The sequence below is a fragment of the Lissotriton helveticus genome, chromosome 1_1, assembly GCF_964261635.1.
Source record: "Lissotriton helveticus chromosome 1_1, aLisHel1.1, whole genome shotgun sequence".
NCBI classification, from domain to species: domain Eukaryota; kingdom Metazoa; phylum Chordata; class Amphibia; order Caudata; family Salamandridae; genus Lissotriton; species Lissotriton helveticus.
In genome coordinates, this window is record NC_136057.1 from 1,191,381,367 (window position 1) to 1,191,407,546 (window position 26,180).

At 42.2% G+C, this 26,180-nt stretch overlaps 1 protein-coding gene across 3 annotated transcripts in view; it reads left to right on the forward strand.

Annotated features, from left to right (window-relative positions):
* The window catches only part of MAGI2 (membrane associated guanylate kinase, WW and PDZ domain containing 2), a 2,996,284-nt gene that overhangs the window by 2,869,083 nt on the left and 101,021 nt on the right, over positions 1-26,180 (forward strand). For all 3 annotated transcript variants that reach the window (XM_078679471.1, XM_078679479.1, XM_078679488.1), the window contains 2 exons: positions 15,059-15,299; positions 17,771-17,914. In XM_078679471.1, the coding sequence (XP_078535597.1) occupies positions 15,059-15,299; positions 17,771-17,914 (385 nt within the window). The remainder of the gene's footprint in view (positions 1-15,058; positions 15,300-17,770; positions 17,915-26,180) is intronic.

The following is a 26,180-nucleotide window of genomic DNA, read 5'->3' on the forward strand; positions in this document are numbered from 1 at the left end:
CGGTGCAGCGTTCTCACCCAGCGACGACAGGCTCTGCGACGATACTCGCAGCGATGTTAGATTCTCCCGCACCGGTCTGGTGCGTCCCGCAAATGAAGGATGCAACGTCTCTGGCAGCGGCGTCAGGCGCTGCGACGATCTCGGCCTCCGTAGCGGCGGGAAACTTCTCGCACTGTCGGGGATGCGCTCCTCAAGCGAGCGATGCGACACTTTTCAAGTTCAAAAGTCACTCAAACTTAGTTTCAAGCTTCCCAGCTCAGGTACAACTTCCAGAGGCCCCACAACTGGATCAAGCACTCTAGGAAGGACAGAACTCTCTCAGCAGAGTTCAGGGAAGCTGGGGTGAAGTCCTTTTGTTCCTGGGACTTCAAAACAGGGAGCCAGCTCTACTCAGGCCCTTGGAGATTCCTTCAAGACAGGGGACACAGCTCAGCAGCAAAGTCCTTCCCCTCTCCTTGGCAGCAAAGCAACAGGTCAGTCCAGCAGAGCAACAGCAGGACAGTCTTCCTTCTTCAGTTTCAGCTTTCTCCTTGGCAGAGGTTCCTTCTTGATTTCCAGGATGATCTAATTTTCTGTTGTCAGGGGTCCTGTACTTATACCCCTAAAGTCTTTGTTCTCTTGGTGCATGTGGGCCCTGAGCCCGGTCTGAACCAGTTCTGGGTGGATCCTGAGCACTTTGTTTTGCTGGCTGCATCTTTCCTTTCAGAGTGAGGGGCAGGGAACTCAGCCGCCCAGCAGGGGGGTGGAGCCAGCATTGTGGAAGGCAGGCACAGCCCTATTCAGTCCAGGTGCTAACTCCTCCCACCACTCCAGTTGCAATTGCAGTCATTCAGCCTAGTGCTGACTCATCCAGCCTCCTGGGGAATCCCCCAGCCCCTGTCACTCTCAAACCAGACAGTCAATACACAAACAGGCCCAGGCACACAGAAGGGTCAGACAAGAGAACAGCAACTTTCTAAAAGTGCTGTTCTCAAACACAGGATTTAAAAACAACCTTTCCTAAAAGATGTGTTATTAAATTCTGAGTTCAGGGATACTAGATACTTATGTCCTATCTTGTTCCTATGGGAAGAAATGCTGTTAACCACTGTAGCCAGCATCCCCCATGTTAACCTATGGCGCAAGATAGCCTTACAGTAGTGAAAAACGAAAATGGCTGCCATTCACTACCAGAGCATGTCACCTGCACTAGTACATGCTCTACTTTTTACATACACTGCACCCTGCCCAGGGGGTACCTTTGGCCTTCCCTAGGGGTGAGTGATGTGGACAAAAAGGGAAGGGTTAGGCCTGGTCAGTGGGGACACTGACCAGGAGGACATGGCAGTTCTAAACTGCCCATAGGCACTGCAGTGGCAGGCCTGAGACATCATTTTAGGGCTACTCCTGTGGGTGGCACAATCAGTGCTGCAGGCCCACTAGTAGCATTTGTCATCACCAGCCCTGGCACACCCAGTGCACTTTACTAGGGACTTCATGGTGATACAAATATGCCAAACATGTATATCCAATCAGAATAACAATTTACATAGAGAGCATATGCACTTTAGCACTGATCAGCAGTGGTAAAGTGCGCAGAGTCCTATTGCCAATAGCCACGGGTCAGGAAAAATAAGGGAGGAAGAAGCAAAAAGGTTGAGGATGACCCTGCAAGAAGGGCCAGTTCCAACAGTAACTAAATAAAGAAGTAGTAAATATGAGTCTTCAAATCAGGAGGCAAGCCAACTAGCCCTTGGAGTCACTCTGGGGGCTGGGTCCAGAGATGCAGGTGTAGTCCTTCTCACCCAGGCAAGGAGGGCAGTGAGCAGCAGGTCAGCAATTCTTTCAGAGCAGCAGAGTGTCAGTCCTTCAGAAGCACAGCAGTCCTTATTCCTTCTCGCTGAATTTGGTATTGTCTTTGTACACGTTTGTAAATAATGTATATTTCGATAGCAGCATGGTAGGAGTAGCATATGTACTGAACCAAATCAGGATAAAGGATATTGCATTTAACCATTCTCAGCAGGATTGATAGGTCTAACTCTTAAATGATGTAAACAGTCTAGTGATCCCAAGGTGAGTATTTGCTCTTGTAATATTTGTATTTATCCCCAATTCTTATGGAGTTCTCTACAGTGACAGAGTTTGGTCAACAGTAAAGTGCACTGACAACCAACACATTATTCCATGCAAATTTGGCGGCACACCCTGGTACACAGCTCCTTCAACCACAGTTGCCTACTTCCAACTGGCTCTTCCCATAACACATTGAAATACATTGAATAATTGAAACACATTACATTACAACACTGGGAAGAACTGTTCTGACAACAATACACAGACCCCTCTTGCATACAGCTATGGAAAAAGACACACTTTTTTTTACAATAGATGCCCAATCCAATAACCTTACCCTCAACTCTCAGTACCCTTGGAAAAACAAAAAGTTATTGACCAAAATGTCCTTGAACTGTCTTGGATTGGCAATAATGCTTCCAAACGTTCCTCTGATGCCCCTCTCCCTTGCAAATTCTTGCTGTTCGCTGAAATATGGACACTTCTCCTGTTTGCACTAAAAATGCTTCTTGTACACTATTATCACCAGATGTGCTAAATGGAGGTTCTAAAGTTGCAACTCTATCATGATATGCATTGCCCTCTCTTAAAATCAAATTCGGTATGCCTTCATTCTCCATCAAACTTGTAGTATTCTCACCCACAAAAACATCACCACCTTACAACCATTCATCTCTCAATCACATTTACTTTGTACTCTAAGGTTTCTCCATGAAACACGTCACCATTAATTACACATTTGGGCAACTGACTCATGTTACTAGATAACTGCAAAATGTGTTTCACTACTCACAAATCTCTTAACTAGACCATTGCCACTAAGATGATACAAAGAAATCGCATTATATAGTGCCCATTACGACAGATAAAATGCTCAACAGAATCTGGTCTAAATTATCAATAACTGTTATTTTTGGCAGACTCTCTTGTTTGAAAGTATTAACGTAAACTCTGCCTTGGCAACAGCTCTATCCACAACTTTAACCTCAGGCCACTTATAACAACAAGCCTGTAGAACAATTATACACTTGACAGCCCCTTCAGTTCCCGTGAGGGAATCCATTATTTCCACTCCAACCATCCCCTACCATTTGCTGGGCCATGAAACTGGATACAAAGGAGCTATAATATCACCAGTCTCACACTAAAATAGATCATCTCCTCCCACTCAACATCTGCCACTGGCCACCAATATATATCTTTTATCCTACATTTGCTCTTTACGGTTCCAAAATGATGTTCTAGGGATTTAAGGGCATCAGTAATTAGAGAGAAATATCCTTTTCTAGGGAGGGGAGCGTGTCAGGAATGGAAGGAGGGCTTGGAAGTTCCAGAATAAAGATTCAATATCATCTTCAGATGGGGCTGTATCCTCCGTATATAATTGTTCGTAAGAGGATTGAAAGGCATTAGAAATGGTGGGATCTGAAAACAGCATCGTATTACTAAGTTGACATTGAATAAGACCAATAGTTTTCTTCTCTAATTTAATTTTTAAATAGTTGGCTAACATTTTACTAGCCTGATTTTGGCCACCATGATATTTAGATTTGATTTTAAGGAGGATATTACAAGCATCAGTCGTGGGTATTTTGCTCAAAGTAGATTTAGCTTTGAGCAAATCTTGTAAAAATGAGGAAGATTTGGACATAAAGAGGTTGTGCTCAAGAGTATTAAAGGCAGTAGTTATGTGCTACATAATATTCTATTGCATGAGAATGCATTGGCAGTAGGTCTTGCATTGGTATACGTCAAATGTGGGCTTTATGAATTCTAGAGTTTGTATGTGAGGCTGTGGTTGAAGAATGAGTGGTTGAACGTGATAAAGAGTAAATGGCCACACAAGGAGGGATGAATGTGTGAGTGAGTATTCGGCTGGATAAATAGACGCATGAGTGATTCAGTACCTAAGCCCAGACTGAGGCAACTGGTCATTGAGAAATCGTTTCTCGCATATCATTTTAAAGCTTGTAAAATAACATTGATTGTTATCATTGTGTGGCAAAAATAGCACCTGGTATGGCAGTCTTCTTGTTAGATGGTCTTTATCCTAGGGTATGGAATCAACTGTCATTGTCCTGGCACTGTGGTATTCAGAACCATAATCATTTAAATACCTACATGAGGCATCTATGCTGCCAATGAGAACAACGCGATACAAAAGGGGATGATGGACGGAGCGTTTGAACAAATCAAACACTCACCCCCAGTCAACTGATCTGGGTTTAATCCATCACCATTCTTTAGTTCACTCAGCCACCCCAGTTCAGGCATGGCTATATGCAAATCAGTCTGACCCTGTGCCTCATGGGAACAGTCCAGCCCGAACTGCCAAGCCATGTCTTCCCTGGACCGCAAACAAGCATCCTGGGACCAGTTTCGGATTCATAATCCTCATCAGCCAGGCTATCTTGAATCCAGTGGCCAAGTGAACAAGGGACTCCCGTCTGAGCATACCCTGCCACACTTAGGGCAAACAAAGCGATACAAAAGGGGATGATGGATGGAGCGTTCGAACAAATCAAACACTCACCCCCAGTCAACTGATCTGGGTTTAATCCATCACCATTCTTTAGTTCACTCAGCCACCCCAGTTCAGACATGGCTATATGCAAATCAGTCTGACCCTGTGCCTCATGGGAACAGTCAATCAATCAATCAATCAATGACACTTATAGAGCGCGCTACATACCCGTAGGGTCTCAAGGCGCTTGGGGGAGGGGGGGTGCCGCTACTGCTCGAACAGCCAGGTCTTCAGCTTCTTCCTGAAGGAGAGGTGGTCTTGGGTCAGGCGCAGGTCGGTCGGGAGGGAGTTCCAGGTCTTGGCGGCCAGGTAGGAGAAGGACCTTCCTCCTGTAGTTGCTCTTCGGATGCGGGGGACGGCGGCGAGGGCGTGGTTGGCTGACCGGAGGTGGCGTTTGGGAGCGTAGAAGTTGATCCGGCTGTTGAGGTAGCTCGGGCCTTGGTCGTGTAGGGCTTTGTGTGCGTGGGTGAGGAGGCGGAAGGTGATTCTTTTGTTGACGGGGAGCCAGTGGAGGTCTCTCAGATGTCCGGAGATGTGGCTGTGTCCAGCCCGAACTGCCAAGCCATGTCTTCCCTGGACCGGAAGCAAGCATCCTGGGACCGGTTTCGGATTCATAATCCTCATCAGCCAGGCTATCTTAAATCCAGTGGCCAAGTGAACAAGGGACTCACGTCTGAGCATACCCTGCCACACTTAGGGCAAACAAAGCGATACAAAAGGGGATGATGGACGGAGCGTTTGAACAAATCAAACACTCACCCCCAGTCAACTGATCTGGGTTTAATCCATCACCATTCTTTAGTTCACTCAGCCACCCCAGTTCAGACATGGCTATATGCAAATCAGTCTGACCCTGTGCCCCATGGGAACAGTCCAGCCCGAACTGCCAAGCCATGTCTTCCCTGGACCGGAAACAAGCATCCTGGGACCGGTTTCGGATTCATAATCCTCATCAGCCAGGCTATCTTGAATCCATTGGCCAAGTGAACAAGGGACTCACGTCAGAGCATACCCTGCCACACTTAGGGCAAACAAAGCGCTTTGTTCGCCCTAAGTGTGGCAGGGTATGCTCAGACGTGAGTCCCTTGCTCACTTGACCACTGGATTCAAGATAGCCTGGCTGATGAGGATTATGAATCCGAAACCTGTCCCAGGATGCTTGTTTCCGGTCCAGGGAAGACATGGCTTGGCAGTTCGGGCTGGACTGTTCCCATGAGGCACAGGGTCAGACTGATTTGCATATGGCCATGTCTGAACTGGGGTGGCTGAGTGGGCTAAAGAATGGTGATGGATTAAACCCAGATCAGTTGACTGGGGCTGAGTGTTTGATATGCTCAAACGCTCCCGTCCATCACCCCCTTTTGTATCGCCAATGAGAACAACAGCTTCCACACAGATGTGCTCATCAAAAATCCTTATGTCCGTCAGCTTTGGTAGCATGTAAGATGCACCTTACACCTATTACTAAAGAAGCAGGTATCCAGTCCGTTCATAAGACATTTGAGTATTTGCTGGTTTTAAAATCAAAGAGCGGTGTACTATCAATAGTTTGATTGCTTATGAAGTTAGTAAATGAATTGTTTAATAATCTTCTAATTCTAAAAACACTATTTATTATGCTAGTTTTTAAGTGTGCTTCATACTGAATGCGGTCATGTTTATATGGATGGGAAGTCTAATGAAAAACTGTAATGATATTTAATAACAATAGGTGCCAAGATGAATGGATGAATGTAAGAATGATGTATGAATGAATGGGTAAGGTATTGGAACGATGAATGGGTTTGGAGTGCATGGATTAATGACTAAGAAATAAATGAGTGAATGTCATGATGACTGTATGAAAGGATGGGAACAATGAAGAGTGACTCCATTAAAGGATGGATGAGGATGACTTGCTAAAATTGTTTATATAGAAGGTAGTGTGGTTTAGCACCAACACAGTAAAATACAAAGGGCTTTGTCCCACGACCTGCCAAACAATGTTATAGCCTTTCATTCACAGCTTTTCAGTTCTGGTCTTCAGTCAACCTAGCCATGTATGAGCACGATACTGATGGTGCTCCAGCATATTGGTCCACGTGGAAGTGGTATTCACAGTCCCAACAATTGCAAGTTCAACAAGCATTGGCAAAATCATTACCGTATGTAAGAGTATTGACGTTAGCAATATGTTTTAGCCATGTTGTACACCAGCGTGGCTGCTGTTCAGCATGGTTAAAAGTTAGTGGCATAAAGGAGAGTGGCATGGAGTGGAGTTTCATAAAGCAGAGTGTCATGGAGTAGAGTGGAGTATTATGGCGTGCAGAGTGGCATGGAGTGGCAGAGAGCGGCATAAATTAGAGTTGAGTGGAGTGGAAGGGTGTGGTGTAGTGTTGTGGAGTGGCATGGAAGGAGTAGAATGCCGTAGAGTGGAAGCGTGTAAAATGGAGTAGAGTGTCATAGAGTTCAGTGGCATAGAGTGGGGTAGAGTGGAGTGATGTAGAAGGTGTTGCGTAGGGCTGACTAGAGTGGCGTAGAATGGAGTAGAGTGGAGTTGCTTAGAGTGTAGAAGTGTAGTAGAGTGGAATGGCATAGAGTGGAGTAGCGTGTTATAGAATGTCATACAGTGGAGTAGCTTAGAGTGTTGTAGAGAGGAGTGGCATAGATTGATATAGATTGGAGTGATTTAGAGTGGATTAGCGTATTGTGGAATAGATTGAAGTAAAGTGGCATGGAGTGGAATGCACAAAATTGTATAGAGCATCTTAGAGTTGCACAGAGTGAAGCAGAGTACAGTGGAGTGGCATAAAGTGGAGAAGCATGTCAGTGACTTAGATTAGAGTGGCATAGAGTGCAGTGGCGTAGAGTAGAGTAGCACAGAGTGGAGTGGCACAGCATAAAGTGGAGTGGCGTAGGGTAGAGTGGTGCAGAGTGGAGTGCAGTGCCATAGAGTGGATTGTTTCAGAGTAGAGTGAAGTGCCATAGACTGAAGTGGCACAGGGTAGAGTGGAATGGTGCAGGGCAGAGTCCAGAAGTGTGAAGTGGCATAGAGTGCAGTGGAGTGGTGCAGAGTAGATTAGAGTGACATAGAGTGCAGTGGTGTAGAGTCGATGTGGAGTATAGTGGGGTAGAGTGTAGTGGCACAGAGTGTATCAGCAAAGAGTACAGTAGAGTGGCGTAGAGTTGAGTGGTGCAGACTAGAGTGTAGTAGAAAGAGTGCAGTGACGTAAAGTGGTATAGAGTTCAGTCTTGGAAAGTGCAGACATGCAGAGTAGAGTGTCATAGAGGGGATTGACGTAGAGTACAATGGTGTAGAGTAGAGTGGTACAAAATAGAGTGGTGTAGGGAGCAATGCCATAGAGTAGAGTGGTGCAGAGTAGAATAGAGTGGCATAGAGTGCAGAGAAGTATTTTGTAGAGTATAGTACCTTAGAGTGCAGTAGTGTAGAGTAGTAGGCATAGATTGCAGTGGCGTAGAGTTCATTAATTTTGAGTCAAGAGGTGTAGAGTGAATTTGCAGAGAGCGCAGAGTTTAGTGGCATAGAGCACAGGGGTGAAGAGTCTAATGATACATAGTAAAGTAGAGAGGATCAGCATTGAGTGCATTGGTTTTTAATAAAGTGGTGTAGAGTGCATTGGCGGAGATTGCAGTGGCTTAGAGTAGAGTAGACCACAGTGGTGTAGTGTAGAATTGTGCAAAGCAATGTAGAGTGTAGTGGCATAGACTGCAGTGGCAAAGAGTGCATTGGTATTGATTGAAGTGGTATAGAGTGCATTGGCAGAGAGTGCAGTGGTTAAGAGTAGAATGGCGTAGACTGCAGCTGGGTCGAGTAGAATAGTGCAAAGTAAAGTAGAGTGGAGCTGCGTAGAGTGCAGTGGCGCAGAGTGCAGTGGAATAGAGTGGGGTGTTTCAGAGTAGAGAGAAGTGGCATAGAGTGATGCAAGGTAAAGTGGAGTAGTGCAGGGTATAATGCAGCAGCATAGAGCAGTGGTGTAGAGTGCACTGACATGGAGTAGTACAGAGCGGAGTGCATTGTAGTAGAGGGGAGTGACAGAGTGCAGTATTGCAGAGTAAGGTCTCATACAGTGGAGTGTTACAGAGTGGATTGGTGTAACGTAGAGTGAAGCGGAGTGGCCTACACTAGAGTGGTGTAGAGTGCAGTGGTGAATAGTGCAGTGGTGCCTTGTAGAATAGAGTGGGGTAGAGTGCATTGGCATAGAGTTGAGTGGTGCAGACTAGAGTGTAGAGGCTTAGGGTGTAGTTGCTTAGCATGCATTACAGCAGTACAGTGGTGCAGTGTAGAATGCAGTGGAATAGAGTGCAATGGCTTAGAGATTAGTGGTCAAGAGTGCAGTGTTGCAGAGTGGAATGTCATCGAGTGCAGTGGTGTGAGTGGAGCAGTCGCAGAGAGTACAGGGGTGGGCAGAGTAGAATAGAGTAGCATAGAACTCAGTGACATAGAGTGCAATAATAGAGTGGTGTAGAGTGTAGTGGCGCAGAGTGCAGTACTGCAGAAAGAGAATACAGTGGTGTAGAGTGCAGTGGCACAGAGCTGATTGACGTAGAGTGCAGTGGCATAGAGTGCATTGGTGTTGAGTAAAGTGATGTAGAGTGCATTGGCATGGAGCTCAGTGGTGTAGCGTGCAGTGTTTAGAGTAACGTGCAGTAGCATACAGTAGAGTGGTGCAGAGTAGAGTCGAGTAGCGCAGAGTAGGTGCAGCATAGATTACAGGGGTGTAGTGTGCAGTGGCTCAGAGTTGAGAGGTGCAAGGTAGAGAGGAGTGGTGACCGTTAAAGTACAGTGGTGCAGGGGAGAGTTCAGAGGCCTAGAGTGCAGTAACGTTGTGTGCAGTTGTGCGGAGTAGATTAGAGTGGAGTAGAGTTGATTGGCATAGAGTGCACTTGCATGGACTGCAGTGCTCAGAGTTCAGTGGCATAGGGTGCATTGTTGCAGAGTAGAGTGGCATAGAGCTGAGTGGTGCAAACTAGAGCGGCCTAGACCTGAGTGGTGTAGAGTGCAGTAGCAAAGAGTGCAGTGATGACGAGTGCAGTGGTGCAGTGGAGTAGCGAAGCATAGAGTGAAGTGGTGCAAAGCAGAGTTCAGTGACACTGTGGGAAGTGACATAGAGCTCTTTCTCACCATTTATAACTAATTTTAGTAAAAGAGACTTTACTCCTTCGTGTATGATAACATTAAATTGGTTTTTGCATAAAAAGGGAATTCCCCATACATCATGCATACTGTCTTTGATTAAAAAATCCAATTTAAATAATAGCAACATACATATTTCACTAACAGATTCTCCTTAAGTAACTAGGATATTGTTCAATAGTTCTATGTTTCTGTTTTTGTACAGTTCACTTTACGCTGAAGCCTCTTGGTGCCCTATCATTACAGAAATGATAAAGCAAAGACTATAATCATATTGCGAAAAGTTACACTCAACTAAAGCACTTGTCAGATCCTTAAGTTGTTGTTGCTAAAACTTGACAAGGTCTCTTGAAGCTTGATACAAGTGCACATTACTTGCTTCTAGCATGTCGCTGACATACTGCTTTATGACCGAACATCCGTCGATCAGCGTCAGATTGTCCCTCTAACAGTTTATAACAAAGAACATCTAAGTCAATAAATATTTAGTAAACAAAGGCACAAGGACACCACAACGTTTGTTGTTAGAATTATTTACGAAGGCCTATGCACGATTTTCAGCTACAGAGAAATAATACTCCTGAGTACAGCCCTAGACCCTGCAGTCTGGTGCAATACTTGGGAACTTCCTGAAAATCCGTACCTCTTCTCAACAAACACGTTTTTGCTATAAAAACTTTACAGCATCCATGAAAGTGAATTACATTGCAAAGAAACAAAATACAGTTCAAAATGCATTGAAGACAGAAATACATAAAATAAATGAAAAATACATAACAACATAATAGCTGCAACATGTTTGGAGGAGCGTTGACCTACGGATTTTAAAAAGGGAACAATGTGCAAAATAACTTCTTCATTGTTTAAAAGGTATACAAATCTAAAAGCATTGGCCAATATTACAATAATATTTTCTTAAAAGAGGGATTAAAAGAAATCTGGTATACTGTGCTTAAAATGTACAGAAGAAAGTAAAATGGAGCATCATTTGACCAGATAAATCAGCACATGGGCAAGGTATAGATTCGAGATCGTGTGTAAGACCCATGGAAAAACAGAGCAACTATTTGACAGTATAGGATGTGATACAGAATAATAGGGAGCTCTCCCATCGGTTGCAAGCAATCCAGATGTCGTTGTTAGTGTAGTCTGAATCCCTCAGATCAAGATATCTAATCATAGTGGGTTTCCTTATCAGATCCTGTAACCACGATGTCTCCTCGAGGTTATAAAATGCTTCAGCCACACTCCTCTTACTTGTGCTAACACATGAACTGTATCCCAATTCTACAATATTTAGTTTTGATGTAAGAAATCCAAGGGATTTGTAGCCCTCAATCCAGGAAAAGGCAATCTATTATTTCTCTGGTTAGGGCAGTCTCAAGGTTCTTCCAAATCAAGAGCCACACCAAAACATTTCACACCCAGATCAGATCTCCAAGCTAAGATAGCCTGAGTTCCTTATAACAAATAAAACGTGAAGCAGACAGAGGCACTGATAAATCCTTCCTTAGAAATCTGTTTTCTTCCCATGGGATGGCCATGCAGTTGGAGATTCCCCATGCCCCAGCATCATACATGGCAATTGGTAGACACTGGGATTTTCATATTTGTATTAACAAAACAAGGGATCCACCACGGTTGCACGGTATTACAACGCGGGCTTTTACCCTCATGCCATTACAACGCAGTTTTTACAACGCAAGTCGTTACAACGACTTGCGTTGGGGGGTGCTGGATAGTGGAATAGGTTAATTTTCTATTCCAACTCCAGCCCACGTTGACAGTAGGGAAGGTGTTGGATAGAAAATTAAACTATTCCCTATCCTACAGCGCCCTCCAGCGCAAGTCGTTGTAACGACTTGCATTGTAATAGCAGCGTTGTAATAGCAGTGCGGGGTAATGCCCGCGTTGTTATGGATGTTTCCCTCCACCACCCAAGGGTTGGGGGATACTGCATAAAGACCCCTTGGCCATGGCAAATTTCATGGTACAGTGTGTGATATAGGAGACCATAACATTTGGGCAGAAAAATATTTGTCCAGGTAAGGAAAGGTACTGTAACTGGTCAGAAGGTTGGAGCCAATTGCCATGGATGACATAGATCAACACTTAGTTTCACAGTACACAGCATGAGACTTAGTAAAGTTAGTTTGAAGGTCAAAAGAGGCCATAAAGTCAACAAAAGAGTACAGTAGCTGACGCAGTGCCTTGGGAGTGCATGCCATGAGCACTGTGTCATCCGCATACAGTAATGCTGGAACAGATTTTCGTTTTATAATGGCTTGTCTGGTGTGGCACATAAAAGTTAAGGTTGGAGATCATTAACATATGGAATAAATAAGAGAGGGGCTAGCACACATTCCTGTCTCACTACGTGATGGATATGTATGTCAACCGACACCTCCCCTTGTTGGTTAAGGCAGACTCTTGCCCCTATTCCCTCATGCAAATGGGAAGGACGTGCATTACGTCTAAGCTTCATTTGATGAGAATTTGCCACAATTTGGCCCTGTTCACACAGTCGAAGTCCAATGACAAATCCATAAATGCTAGGTAGAGGGGCGTTTGCTTGGCCATTGTGTATTTCCCTGGCACTAGGTTAAGATTAAGACATTGTTCAGATGTAATTTGTGCCTGCACCCACATTGGCAGCCTTATAGTACTGAATCAGCACTCACCCATTCCATAATCCTGTATATACCTTGGCCCAATGTTTTTGCTGTAGTGTCTATGAGGGAAATTGGACTATAATAACACAGAAGTGAGAGATCCCCTTTTTTACAAATATGAACTATGTTTGACATTTTCCACGTGCTAGGCACGGTGAGTGTGCAAGGCTATTGAAGACACTAAGACAAGCCCAGAAGGGAATATAGCATTACATCAAATCAATAGGAATCCCGTCTGGGAAAGATTCCTTACTACCAGTGCTTTGAGTGATGGCATCCTCAACTTCTGGAAAGGTAGTGTGGAAACATGATACTAGACATGGGTCAACGGGGAAGATGTTTGAGGAGGAGGGTGCTGCATAAATTTACCCAAAGTGCTACTCCCACTTGCTAACAAAATGACAGGAGATAGTACTGAGTATCCTAATATTGTATTGGAGTTCGGATAGGGTGGACCAAGATAGCTTGCTATTAGCCTGCTGTGATGGTTGTGATCGTATTTTCCAGCGTGATACATCAAGTTCCTGCCAGCATTTGTTAGTTATTTGTTTATATTGTTTAAGCAGGCAGAGGTGCCAGACCAGGGTCCCTAGGTTTGGACGTTAACGCAGTACAGAGGGCCCTGTTTGCTGCTGAGCACTCAGAGTTGAAGCACCTTGGGGTATCACATGCGGGTTTTACCGATTTTAATAGATCCTCCCTAATCCTAGAACATAGCTCTGTAAATGCCCCCACCATCTGTGAGCCTTGAACTTCTTTGGATAGGCAGGTAATCACCAGCTCCTGGTGCGCCCCAATTGTTATATTAAAGAATTAGGCAGAATTTTCAATCTCCACACCAACCTTAGATTATCAGTTGCAGGTTGAAGATTATTCTCAGGGGTGGGGCCCCAGCCAAAATAAATACGTATGGGCAGGCTGCAGGAGGGAGGCTAAGCATATCTTTACAGGGAGCCGTAACAGGGCTAACAACAGACTGGGTTGCTGACTTATTTGACGCCGGGTTAATAAAACAGTCTGGGGTTGGGAACAAATATTAACATTGGTGGTGGATGGTCCATTAACCAAATTGTTAGAGTGGGGTCCATAATTGTCTGCTTGGGGCACCGAGGACACTGGTGGGTTAATGCTCATGGCCTGTTGATTTATATTAAGGGTGGCCCCCGTGGTTGAGATGGGTGATTGTGTGCAAATGGGACACTTCTCTTATTCTTTTTAAGTTCAGTAGCCGTGGGTTTACGCCGGACATCTAACAAACCTTCAAGCCAGCCTAGATGATCTGTCAAGGGTCCAAGTTTGGCCTCAAGGAAAGTACTGAGTTTGGCACTATATGCATCCATTAGGAGAGAGATCCGTGGCAAAGGATCACAAGTCTGGTTGGTGGGAGATCGCAAGTCTGGGTGGTAGAAGATAGCATAGGTACTGAGGGAGTCATTGAAGGCTGAATCAAGAAAACCATCTCATTATTACTTTGGGTACGGGGGCTGCTTCCATTTAGCCACCACATTTTTACCTGGTTGTCTTTTCTGTTTAGCCTCTAGGATGGCCTTTGATGATCGCAGCACTTGCGAGTCTTTCAAGCCACCTGAATCAGGTCCAATAATGGCTGCTGCAACATCAACATAATTTTCAGGATATATCTAAACTGACTCTTCATTCACTAGTTGTTGGTCCCCAACGTTAAGCAGGGGCTCACACTTAATCTCCCAGTGACACCAGGCGATTGGGAAAGCGGCACTCCAGAATCTACAGAGAGTCTGCATTGAGTTAGTTCAATTATACCAGTCACAGTCCCAATAGCCCTTTCGAGCATGCATTCTATGGTGATAGGGGAGCATACTGATACAGCATCCCCACCAGGGTTGCATTTTACCATAGTTTAGTTTCTTACCTCTCACTGTATCCTGGTACTGCTCAGGGCTGGGCTCCAAGCCTGTGTAATCCTTCACTTTTGTAAGGGAAGGACCAAGATGGGGACAGCCAGCATCATCTAGACACAGACAGCCCATGGTCCCAGCGCTTCATGTGCTGCGGAACTGAAAATGCACTTAAAAGTGCTTAACACAGATGACAGCAATGGTTCAGGGCTTCTCCTTGCTCCAAGGTGCTCTGGGATTTGGTAGTCCCTCCATGTAGCAAAGTTGACAGCCCCTTTTTAGTCACTATTCTTACTTAGGATTTCGAATTTGCATATTAATTTTCACTAATTGGATTTTCGATGTTTTCGTATCAAATAATATACAAAATTTTACTCTATTTTTCTAAATTGGTGTGGAATTCTTCTGGTGTTGTGTTTTCATGTTATTACTGTTTGATGTGCTGCATCAATACTTTACAAGTTGCCTCTAAGTTAAGCCTGACTGCTTTTCAGAGGGTTAAGCACAGGTTAATTCTGTGTTTGCTTGTGTTTCGCCCTGACAGAGATTGTGGTTGCTGCTTGAGTAGGGTTCCCCAGTCAAGTAGTAACTCAATTTCCAACTCTTCCCAAACGTTCTTATTATTCCTTGCACTACTTTTCTTTTACAGTTGTTTGCATACTGCAAATTGATATGACCGTTCTGACTGAGAGGTTTTGACTTACACCAAATAATTTAGCAACATTTTTACTTTTTATTATCTTTTTAAAAAATTTTCTTTACATTTTAATTCATACAACAATTAATTTCTGTTTAGTTACAGGTCAGAAGTAAAAGCAAGGCAAGATGTGAAGCCAGACATCCGGCAACCTCCTTTTACAGACTACAGGCAGCCATCTGCAGACTATCGACAGCCTCCAGTGGACTACAGGCACCCACCAGTAGTGGACTATCAGCAGCCGCCACCCTTGGACTACCGGCAACCCCCTCTGATAGATTATAGGCAGCACTCCCCCGACACTAGGCAATATCCACTACCTGATTACCGGCAGTTCCAGGTAGGAATGCAATGTGTCAACTTACATAAAGCATACAAAGTAAAGGAAGTTTTCATTATTATGAGTTTCATTTTAAAATATGAATTGTTTGATAAGTTTAATAGAGGCAAAAATAATTTATGAGCATACAGACTTGCACGGCTGAACTAAGAAGAGAAACCAACCCTGGCAATTTCACTCAACCCACTCGGGTGTAGAGGGGGGCCGGGGTTGTAGGACTGAAAAGTTCAAGATGTGAGCACTGCTGCCGTTTTTATTTTGTTACAGGGGGCTGATATTGCAGTACTGCTGCAAAACCAGTCCCCAGAGATAAAACCGGCCCCCACTGCTGCAAAACTAGCACCACCTCTCCGGCCCATCAGGAAAACGCCAGTTGCCAGCTACAGCCAGTCCAGACCTGCACTCTTGTTACAGCTGCAAGAAATGTTCATAGTGATGGCTCACATAATTCTTGATGACAATTACAATTGTGTGGGACATTGAGTCAAGCATTTCCATCTATCATGTAAATGCTATGTAATATCCGTAAAGTCCAATACCATACACACTTTCTGCTTTATGATGGTTGAGCCTCCCATCCTAGTCTTCCGACATTCCCCTTTGGTTTCCACCATTCTTAGTATTGAGTCATCCACAAATAATATATATCATATGATGGTGCAGTTCTGGGCACCTTCAGCATGTAGCCTTTTAAGTGTTGCGGTATTTACTTTCTGGGGAGACAGTACACATTTTGTAAGGGGTTTAAGCCCGCCTCTCTGGCAAACCTTCCTGTTAATTTTCCACATAACCTAACTTTATTTTTCTGCCTATGTGATATTATTTTCTTTCCTTTTTGTATCACTAGATTTTGGGAACATTAACATAGCATGTCTTGAGCTGTTAGTAAATGGTGCAGTGCTGTTAATTGTGCCTGTTCACCATGGAAGAGATAGGTTATTTTTCCTATTTATATATTTTCTATTCATTAACATTCATTAACAAATGTGTTATTGTATTTCTTTTATTGAAGAGTTTTCTAGAGAGTTGCCCATGGCTTTTCGGAATCTAGCAAACCTCGCCTTGAAACAGAGATGAGGGAAAGTTAAAGTTGTGTCTGGTATATAGGAAACCATGTCTAATTTTCTTTGGTCATGACCGATAAGCTGTATAGAGTCGACCCAAAGAAAAATTGGAACATTTTTAAACCTATTTGCAAAGGTGTTTTAGAACACGCCTCTGTGAATTGACTCATAAAATATCTAAAATACAGATAAAATGGGAAAGTTCAGTCAATATTCATAGACAAGTAGTATACATAGAAAGCACTGTGCTCTCTTTACACTTTTACTAATGAGGATTTGGATTTTAAGTCGATTCTCAAAGGCCACTTAGTTTCCAGGTGAATATCAACTTGTGGTGTAGTTGCACCCTGATTTGATTCCACAGTTTGGACTTCTGGGACCTTCCTAACAACAGCCTTTAGGTTCTTTAACTGATCATTAGAGAAGTAACAGGACATAGGACCCAATGGCTGCACATTGAGTCATTAATTTCTTGATCTATCGTATACTTTTGCTTCAGTAGCCTGTGTGCATAGTGCAGACGCCCATTGATTTGATCCTTGCATTTACTAGAAACCGGTTGAGAGCTTTAAAGGCTGGTTTTAACTAGACACAGTTTAAGGGTACCGACACATTCAGGCCAAACAATATAGTAGTCTGTGAAATCAGTCAATGGTTTTCTATGGCATCCCTGTGTAGGTGGTGGTGCAATTGTTGAAGTAGTAAGAGTATGCTCATGTAAAATCTTTGTACATCTTGCCGGTAATTCTGTTTATTTTTTGTCAGAGCAAATTAATGACAATTCCTATTTGACAACTTGTGTCTAAGCATTATGTTAAGCTCCTTAAAATCTCTTTTTTTAAATTTGGATTTTTACCTTCAAGCATTTTGTTTTCTCAAGTATGCAAAGATAAACCTAGGGTCTTTCATACAATTGATCAACTTATCACAGCAATTCTCTATAGTATGACATGGGCAGCAATTTGGCAGGCTCTGCTTCCAAATTCACAAATGTTGTTGACTTCCTTTGGAAGTGTGTGTAAATCCAAAGACTTCATGAGGATCTTGCCTCAGTGACAGGCTAGTAATTCTGTTGTTGTGAACGTTTGTACATGTATGAGGTGACTACATCATTACAGTATTATAAAAACATGTATATTTAGTATAACTAGCAATTTAATTGAATGAATATCACACATAGAATCAATATATAAATTGAATACATGCATTTAGAATGATGTAAAGCTTATGCCTTTCATATATCTGAGTCATGAGAATGAGGAATTTGAAATGCAGCATTTTGCTAGTAAATTGTTCACAGAACTCCCAAGAAAGTGGTATTTTCCAAGTTACTCAAGGTATTTCCCATCTCACTTTTATCTGTTAAAGAAGTAGTTAATACACAAACTTACATTTTTCCCCATACAGGATTTTGACTATTTTACGGTTGAAATGGAGAAAGGCACCAAAGGGTTTGGATTTAGCATTCGAGGAGGACGAGAGTACAAGATGGATTTGTATGTGTTACGATTGGCAGAAGATGGGCCTGCGATAAGGAACGGAAGGATGCGGGTAAGTAGCGCATGCAAATGATAAATGCAGTGTGGCTTAGCACATGCAAAAATACAAGAAGGAAATGTGTTTTAATAGTTAGGATGCTGACTTAAGAACCTGGAGATCTGAGTTCTACTCCTGGTTTTGGTCAAGCAAATTCTGCACATCTGTGTCAATTGCCTTGTCCCTCAAGCTGTACATTTGTGTAATTCTGTAATGTTAATAAACAACTGTACTCTGTGTGGTCTACCTCATGCCAGTTAAATGTCAGCATCACTTCCTGTCACATCCTGGTTTCTATAATCTGGTCTCAAACACGCACAACAATGTTCTATCTTGTGCTTAATTTGTGTAAGTGCGGGCATCAGCACTCATTATAAGCACAGCTATCACTAGACCGTATGTGAACAGTATAAAAAGAGTTTCCACAAGAGAATTACTTAGGCTCCGTCCTCAATTCTGATTTATTTGAGTATGGCTTTTAGTAGGGCAAACGTTGTTTGCTTCCACTGAAAAAGAAAGCTTTATTGAACATTTTGCCCTGAGGAAAATTGGAAGCTCAAACAGCTGCATTTTGTTGACTTTTGTGGTGAGGCCAATGATCAAGGGGTGATATGTATATTGTAAAAGGTTACGATAAAAGCAGTAGGACAAACTCACTCCCAATGACCTCCTTCTCCATGGATTCCCTCCCTCCCCATCACCCACCAACAGTGCCCCTTAGTTGCAGATAATAAAGAAATGACATCAGAAGTCAAATGTAATAAATTATTACGTTCTGATGTCACAGTACCTGCTGTCAGAGCCTATAACCAGGGGAAAGGCAGGTCACGTCACAGAGCATAATTAAAGCAACTGTTATAAAGGAATAAGAAACAGAACATTGCTTTTCTTTTTTTCTGCTCTTTTGTCCTAGCTGCACTTTCACAAGAAGAAAGGAGATAATAAGGAAGTATGTTTTTTTTTGCACTCTGGGTAATTATAGAAAAGTTAGAATCTTTCTGCATGTTTTGTTTTGTGCTTTAAAAAATAACTAACCTATGTTAAACTGTTTTTGCTATCTTTTTGCAGCAAATATCTAACAACTTTTTTTGATGTTTTAAATTTTGCACTAGAGCCTGAATTTGTATTCTTTATGTTTGCAAACTTTATCTCTCTTTCATATGAAAAAGCTATCCACCTAGGATCTAGGTGGTTTGTGAGAAAGGTGAAGGTGTGACCATGTATTATAAGCAATACATTATCCCCGCGCATACATGATAAGGATATTAATGCAAGTCACCTCGGAGTAGCATTATCTTATAAAGGAGCTTGGCCATGCTCCTCTTTATGGTATTGGAACTCCTCAATGACTTGCAATATCCTTATGATATATGACAGGGGGTACTTTATCCCATATATTATTAGAATAGAGTATGACATCTTTGATTTAAGTCATAGTGTTACTGAAAAAAGGAAGGCTTCATTCGCAGCGTGTTGTTTCTGTAACAATAACAATTTTGTTATGGCAGTGACCAAAAACCATGGGAGTTTTCTTCAAGTGCAAGGGACTCTTGGATTATTTTTTATGCTCTAGAAAGCTGCTCCTATCACAGCATTTATAAGCAGGAAATATCAAAGTCCTATCTTAAAAAAGTGAGCCAGTTTAGACTCTTTTGTTCCAAACCAAGCAGTTTTCTCACCTCCAAAAGGGTAGTGAGAAAGAGACGATCAGTCTTTGGCAGATGCCCCATTCTAAATGATCCAAGCAATTTTTCTGAGATTTAATCCTTCAAGTTGCCATTTATGCAAATCATTGGCTACATCTGTTTAAATGCATTTGTTTGTTTCATTTGATACTTCCTTCTCATTTTCAACATTGTAGTTTACATTTGCAATAAAATCTTTGCTTAAAACTTTGCTTTTGCTATCTTAACTATAGCACAGTTTAAAATATTGTCACCAAGCAAAGGCTACCAAAAAATAATCCATGACATACAACAATCACTTGCCTTCTCTTTCCTTACTGGAATGATTCATTGAAGTACATGCCTATCAATAGTGGAGGAGGTGCAAAGATACTGGGTCCCACGAGGGGCCCAAACACCCCATTAGTTACGGTTTTATTTCCCTTGAAACCATTAAGCATCTGGGCCAATTTCCTTGTTTCCACTGAGGCCTATGGCATCCTTGCTACACCACTAGCACAGAATGTGTCAAAGGATAAAAAACGAATTGTGCATTAGAACCATACCTGAGAGATATTTTAATCAAATAAAAGAAAAGTCATATTTTGGGTAGCAAGGATTGACTGATGAACATTAATTAAGTGTAGCAATTTCTACCTCTAGTTTACTCGTTGGTACTTCTGGTACTACTCTTGTTGGCCCAATATTGGAGGTATTGAAAGAAGTTGCAGCAGAAAGTTCATGTGGTTCAAATAACCCTCTTTATCCCCTGTAGTTTTCACTCCAACTTAATCCCATTGCCCACCCAGAACAGCGACTAAGGGCCTATTGTGACGTGATGGGTGGGGAAACGGATCAACGCGGTGATGTCACAGAAAGTCAAAAGGTGTGTGTGTGCGCGCACTCGCTTGTGTGAACCCGCCATACTGGTGTACAAATTTTCATGGATTAAACACCGACTACGATGTGGTATTGCTTTGCAAAACACTAATGTTGTTACAAAGTTTTTACAAAGCTGACTGCTGCAGTGGTTGGTTTGGGCCAGATGATCACATTCATAACTTAAATGCTAAGTAGAGCCAGTTCAGAGAGTGCAGAACGAAAATTATGCAAATTCAAAGCTTTTCACATACTGATGATTTTAAAAAAGCATTATGTTTTTATTTCTAATTAACCTATCAGTAGTGATGTCATTTAAATACTCCTCAGAAATTCTAACTCCTCATTATTGCCTGGAAACATTCTGCCCAATTTCATAGCTGAGCTGTTCTCATGCTTGGATTGGTGATTTGAATTAACAGTATGTGAAAAATGATTTTTTCAGAGGCACCAATCTACATCATTTAAAGTGAAAATCGAGTAATTATTCTGTGATTTAAAATTACATGGAAGTGGAAAGTGGATAATGTCTGTTTTGTGCCTCATTAGTATATTAGCATACATATAAATTTGTATTTTCATCATGCCACTGATTTGTGCTACTTTGCTTCAATGCATCATTCCATGGGTGGTACATCTGTGTTCCCATGCAGCTACCCATGTTTTCTGACACAATCCCTATCTACTAACAGCTATAGTCAGGAATCTGTGCCACAACCTACTGCCTTCTCGATGCAGGCTTTTCAAACTTTGTACAAGTGCTGCATCGTTTTGTACTGGAAGGCTTCCACCTCCAGTGCAAAACGTACGCTCAACAAAATAGGTACACCCTTGCACTATGGTGCAAGGATTTATACATTGACGCATGGGAGTGCAAAGTGAACCAATGCTGGAGAAGAGAAAAACAGTGACATAACTTATTAGATATACTGTTTTTCACTCTCCTTTGATGCAACACAGTGCATCAACTTTGGATGTTGTTCTGCATTGCATCACATTTTAGTACATACCTCCCTAACTAAGGTCTTAGGAAAAAAGGACCTCTATAGAATTTTGCAAATGGTTATGAACAGTACAATAATTACATATGAAAGATAACACCAATCTTACTGACAATCACATGTGTGGCACATATGAAAACCCTATTTAGCTCTCATGCAATTGTCATTCAGGTGGAGGCTTTGAAGTATATCGACTTCAGTGTCCTACTTGCTTGTGACCTCGCATCGATAATCTGATCTTTACTGTCTGTTTACCCCTTGACCACAGCGCAAATTCTGCCGCGGTGCTGAGGAACTAATGAGTGGGCAGGGTTTGGACGGCCCCGGCTGTCCTCCGCACACACTCACTGTGACATCGGATGGCGACGCATGCAAGGGGTTAAAGCAATTGGTCCAGCAGCATGGTCTATCTTTTCTGTAAAAACTAGTTCCTAGATTACAGCTACAATACGATCTCTTGTTATTAGGACATCAGGCTTTGGAAGGAACTATTTCTAAATCATGGCCTGCCTCCGTATTAATACCAAAACACAGCATGCATTAACAAAGCCACAATTCACAGACGTTGTTTACATTCATTGCATGCGTAAATGCTGTTTATCAGAGAAAGCCTTCCATACTGCTGCCAATGCTGGTTAAAATCAGCAACAAAAATGTATTTTTCTATATAATGCATATAGAAGATTCTGAATTGATTGTGGCACTCATCATGTTGATTAAACGTACCTTTCAGATGTTTAAAAAGTCACTCAGGCATTCAAATGGCAGCTCTTCCTGGAAGGCGCAGTGCTGAAGCCAACAGCATTAGGGGAGACAGTAATACTCCTTTGATTTGCGCCACAACCCATTCTCTTTGGGTCTCATTTATGAGGCCTCCTTGTGCTGTCGGAACGTAACTTTTTGTGACGTTCTGTGGTACAGAAGCCTGCTCCATATTTACAAGGTAGCACTAAGCCACTTTTTCTGGACATCCTATTATGGGGCTAGCAGAATACCCATTATGACCATGGTGAAAGAACTATTTAAATGCTATACTAATTATTGTGGCTAACATTGGCCCTATTGATAACAGCCTTCCAGAATTGACTTGAAAACTATTACTTTATGATGCACCTATTTGGGGAACTCTGGGGAAAGTTGATTTAGGTGAGTTCAAAGGCTTCCTTTGTAAAACGACACTCAAAATGAGGTATTCAATCACAATCCTGGCAATTCCTCAGGATTCATATTTTGCTTCTTTAAATGTATTGATAGGTTGTGTTACATTGAATCTGCCAGGTCAGATTAAGCTGGCTGGGGTGATAAATTGCTTTTTTGCTTATTACACAACTTATTGTTTTAAGTCAACATTTACTTGGAGTGCTGTATGTCTAACTAGTCAGAGCTTGCAGCATAATGTGATTGACAGGAACATGTCAATGCCCTATTAAAGATGCTCTCAAACTGAAGACAAGTGAATGGTTCTAAAATTCAAAGTTAACATAACTGTCATGATCATAGAACTGGTATAATACTGTAATATTTTATATAATATGCTTTCCATTTTTTTCAACAAAATATTCTTCAATAATAAAGTGAATAAAGTGATGGAGGGACTCGTTCATTTTAATAGCTGCTCATCACAGTTTCAGGCTGGGCTGAACAGTTTAAGTAGCACATCTTTGCAGGGGTGCCACCCAGTACAATTAATGCAACAAGTACTTATGCGCTGTTAAGTGAATGAATGAATGAAAATGCTTTATTCGATTTTAAATACTATATAAAACCTAAAAGCAGCAAATTAAAAAAACAATTCATATATACATTTTTTAACAAATAAAATACATCAAAGCAGCACCCCTCAAAGTACATTGATCATTACAATTATAAAGTTGTTTTAAAAAAGTTATACTTCTCCTTTTTCTTATTATACATTTTAAAAAAACGGTCATGATTCCAATAGCATACACATTTTCCAATAATTGTAAGAATAAAAAGGCCAGTCGGCATTGCCTCCATGCGCCTTGTTTTAAAAAAGGGATAATCCATCTAGCACGTTCGTTAGCATAAAATTTACAAAAAAAGGATCACGTGCATTGTACATTGTGTAGAAAGATTATCACACGGGCATGGCAGAGCTGTCTAGACCAATCATTTGTGGTTGGGAAATATACTAAGCGGTGAAAACTGTCAAACCTGAATCTAGTCAGGACATATATCTATCGTAACCACCTAGACACACTACTAAGTATGGTTGTATCGAGCCACAAGTCAAGGTCTGTTGACGTCACAGCACAGTACTTTTATTAATTTCCAGCCCAATTCTTAAAGACTCAAAGTGGTTTAAACAAAAATCCTTTAACTCTTTTCTAGTCACTGTGCACATTGTACCCGGATCAGTATAAAAATCTGATCTCCCTAGATCATTGGACAGCTTTCTTATGTAGTTTAACCAGGGGATTTTTCCAGACTGTTCAAGTCCCAAAGAGTCTGTTAAGATTTCTCTACTTAGTGCCAAATGTGTCGACATCCAGACTCTATGCCAAAGCAGCATAGGCTGGATTTTAATCAGATCTGCAATGTGACAATTAAAAACCGACGTGCTTTGGGGGACGGCTATTATAAATCTTAAAAAAGCATTTTCTATGACCTGGATAGGGGAAACATCAGAGAACCCCCAGATTCCTGCCCCGTACATAGCTATATTTAAGCATTTAGCTTGATAAATTTTTAGCAGGATCTCCAGGGGCCTTTTACCCATTTTCTGCGAGAATAGCATCACAGCCGCGGTCGATCGTTTAAAAAGAAGGGTTCTATTTTTAATCGCCAATCTCCCCGATCCCATGTCCTCTAATAAAATACCTAGATAAGAGCATTTTTTAGTGGATTAAATTTTCCCATTTTCAATTACTAGGTTACACTGTTTATTCCTCCCCTTGCCACAGGACATTAAAAAGGTCTTCTTCTCATTAAGCTTCAGACCTCTGTTGTCCATAAAATTAATGTAAGTAGCAAGGGCCCTTTGAAGACCAAGTTGGGTTCTTTACATCAGCACTGCGTCGTCGGCGTAGAGGAGGGAGACAATCTGTTTGTTGTTAATTTTCGGGGGGTCTCTCGCACTGGCCACCAATTCCTCCTCCAAGGTGTTGGTGTATAAAGAGAAGAGGAATGGGGCCAGTACGCAACCTTGTCTAACACCCCTCTCCACGCGAAACAACTTAGTGCATTCTCCCTTTAGGCCGTATCTTATCCTAGCTGTGGCCCCCGCATATAATTGCCTCAGGAATAACACCAAGGAAGGCTCGACGTTTAGGCTCTCCAAGATTTGCCAGAACCTATTATGGACAACAGAATCAAAGGCTGCAGTTAAGTCAACAAAAACCGCAAATAATTTCCCCTCTTTTGCATGGATATATTTCCCCTGTATTAAAATAAAATATAAAACTTGTTCAACCATTCGCCTACTCTCCCTAAAACCATATTGCACAGGGCTTAGGATATTGTTATCCTCAGCCCACTGTTGGAGTCTATTGAGGATTACCCTTCCCGCAACTTTCATAAAAGAGTTTAGGAGGGATATCGGACGGTAACAAGCGGGGTTATCCCTGTTTCCTTTTTTAAAAATAGGTATGATGACGGACTCCGGCCATGTTTTTATAAAACCTTCAGCACAACATGCGTCAAGTACTCAAGTTAGCAATGGAGCCCAAACTTCCGTTGTGAATGTCTACAGATCTATCGGAGTCCCATCAGGGCCCGGAGCCTTTCTGCCTTTGCTCTCATTTATAGCCATCAGGACTTCGCTATGAGTGAGATGAATATCAATTGGAAGAAATTGGGTTACAATATCTGCTGTTAACAGATCTTCAGAAACTGCAGCATTTTTATCTTGTATCCCGTATACCTGGGAAAAAAAGTCAACCCAGGAATTCTCAGTGATAGAAATCTCCATTCTTGCTGCCTCTTTACTGACAAAGAACGGCGCCTTTACTGCCTGCCAAAAATATGAACAGTCCCTACTAAGGGAAGCTTCATAAAGATTGTGCCATGCCTGCTCTTTAATTTCCTTCTTTCGTTTACTCCTAGCGCTATTATTTGCCTTCCTAAGCCCCCTGATTTCTTCGTGATCACTATCTGTCTTATTTAGAGCAGACTTTAAGACAGAGTAAGCCCTGGTGCAGGTTGTGTCAGACCAGCTGTTCTTATTTTTGGATATCTTCCTGCCAGGATGACTCAATATTTCTTGGCTCACCAGTACAATCTGCGAATACGCAGTCAGGATGTCCTTGTATGTGATCCTTTCGCGTAGGCACACTAAAATGTAATCTTTTGCCTTGGTCATAATCTTTAAGTTCAGAGCCTTTGGATCTTTTCCGCCCCAGCTCAATGAGTACCCATTTTGACGATCCATAACACAATCTTGTGTCCAAGACCAGCTCTCAACCACCGATATGGTGCTATTATGGGGGAGACTAATATTAATGCTCAGCGGGAGATGATCGCTTAACCCATTGGGATGAATAGTAAAATCATTAAACCAGGATGCATAACGATTTGGAATTATAAGGAAGTCTATGATAGAACTAAGGCCTGTACCAATAAACGTTGGACCAAATACTACTGGGGGGACATAGTTTGTTGGCAAAACTGAGGTCATGAGAAAGCATAACCTCGTTAAAACTTTCTCCCCTATCAGAATGCACAAAATGGTGCGAATAGATGTTCTGGTCTTCGACATTTTCCCATAACCCACAGTGT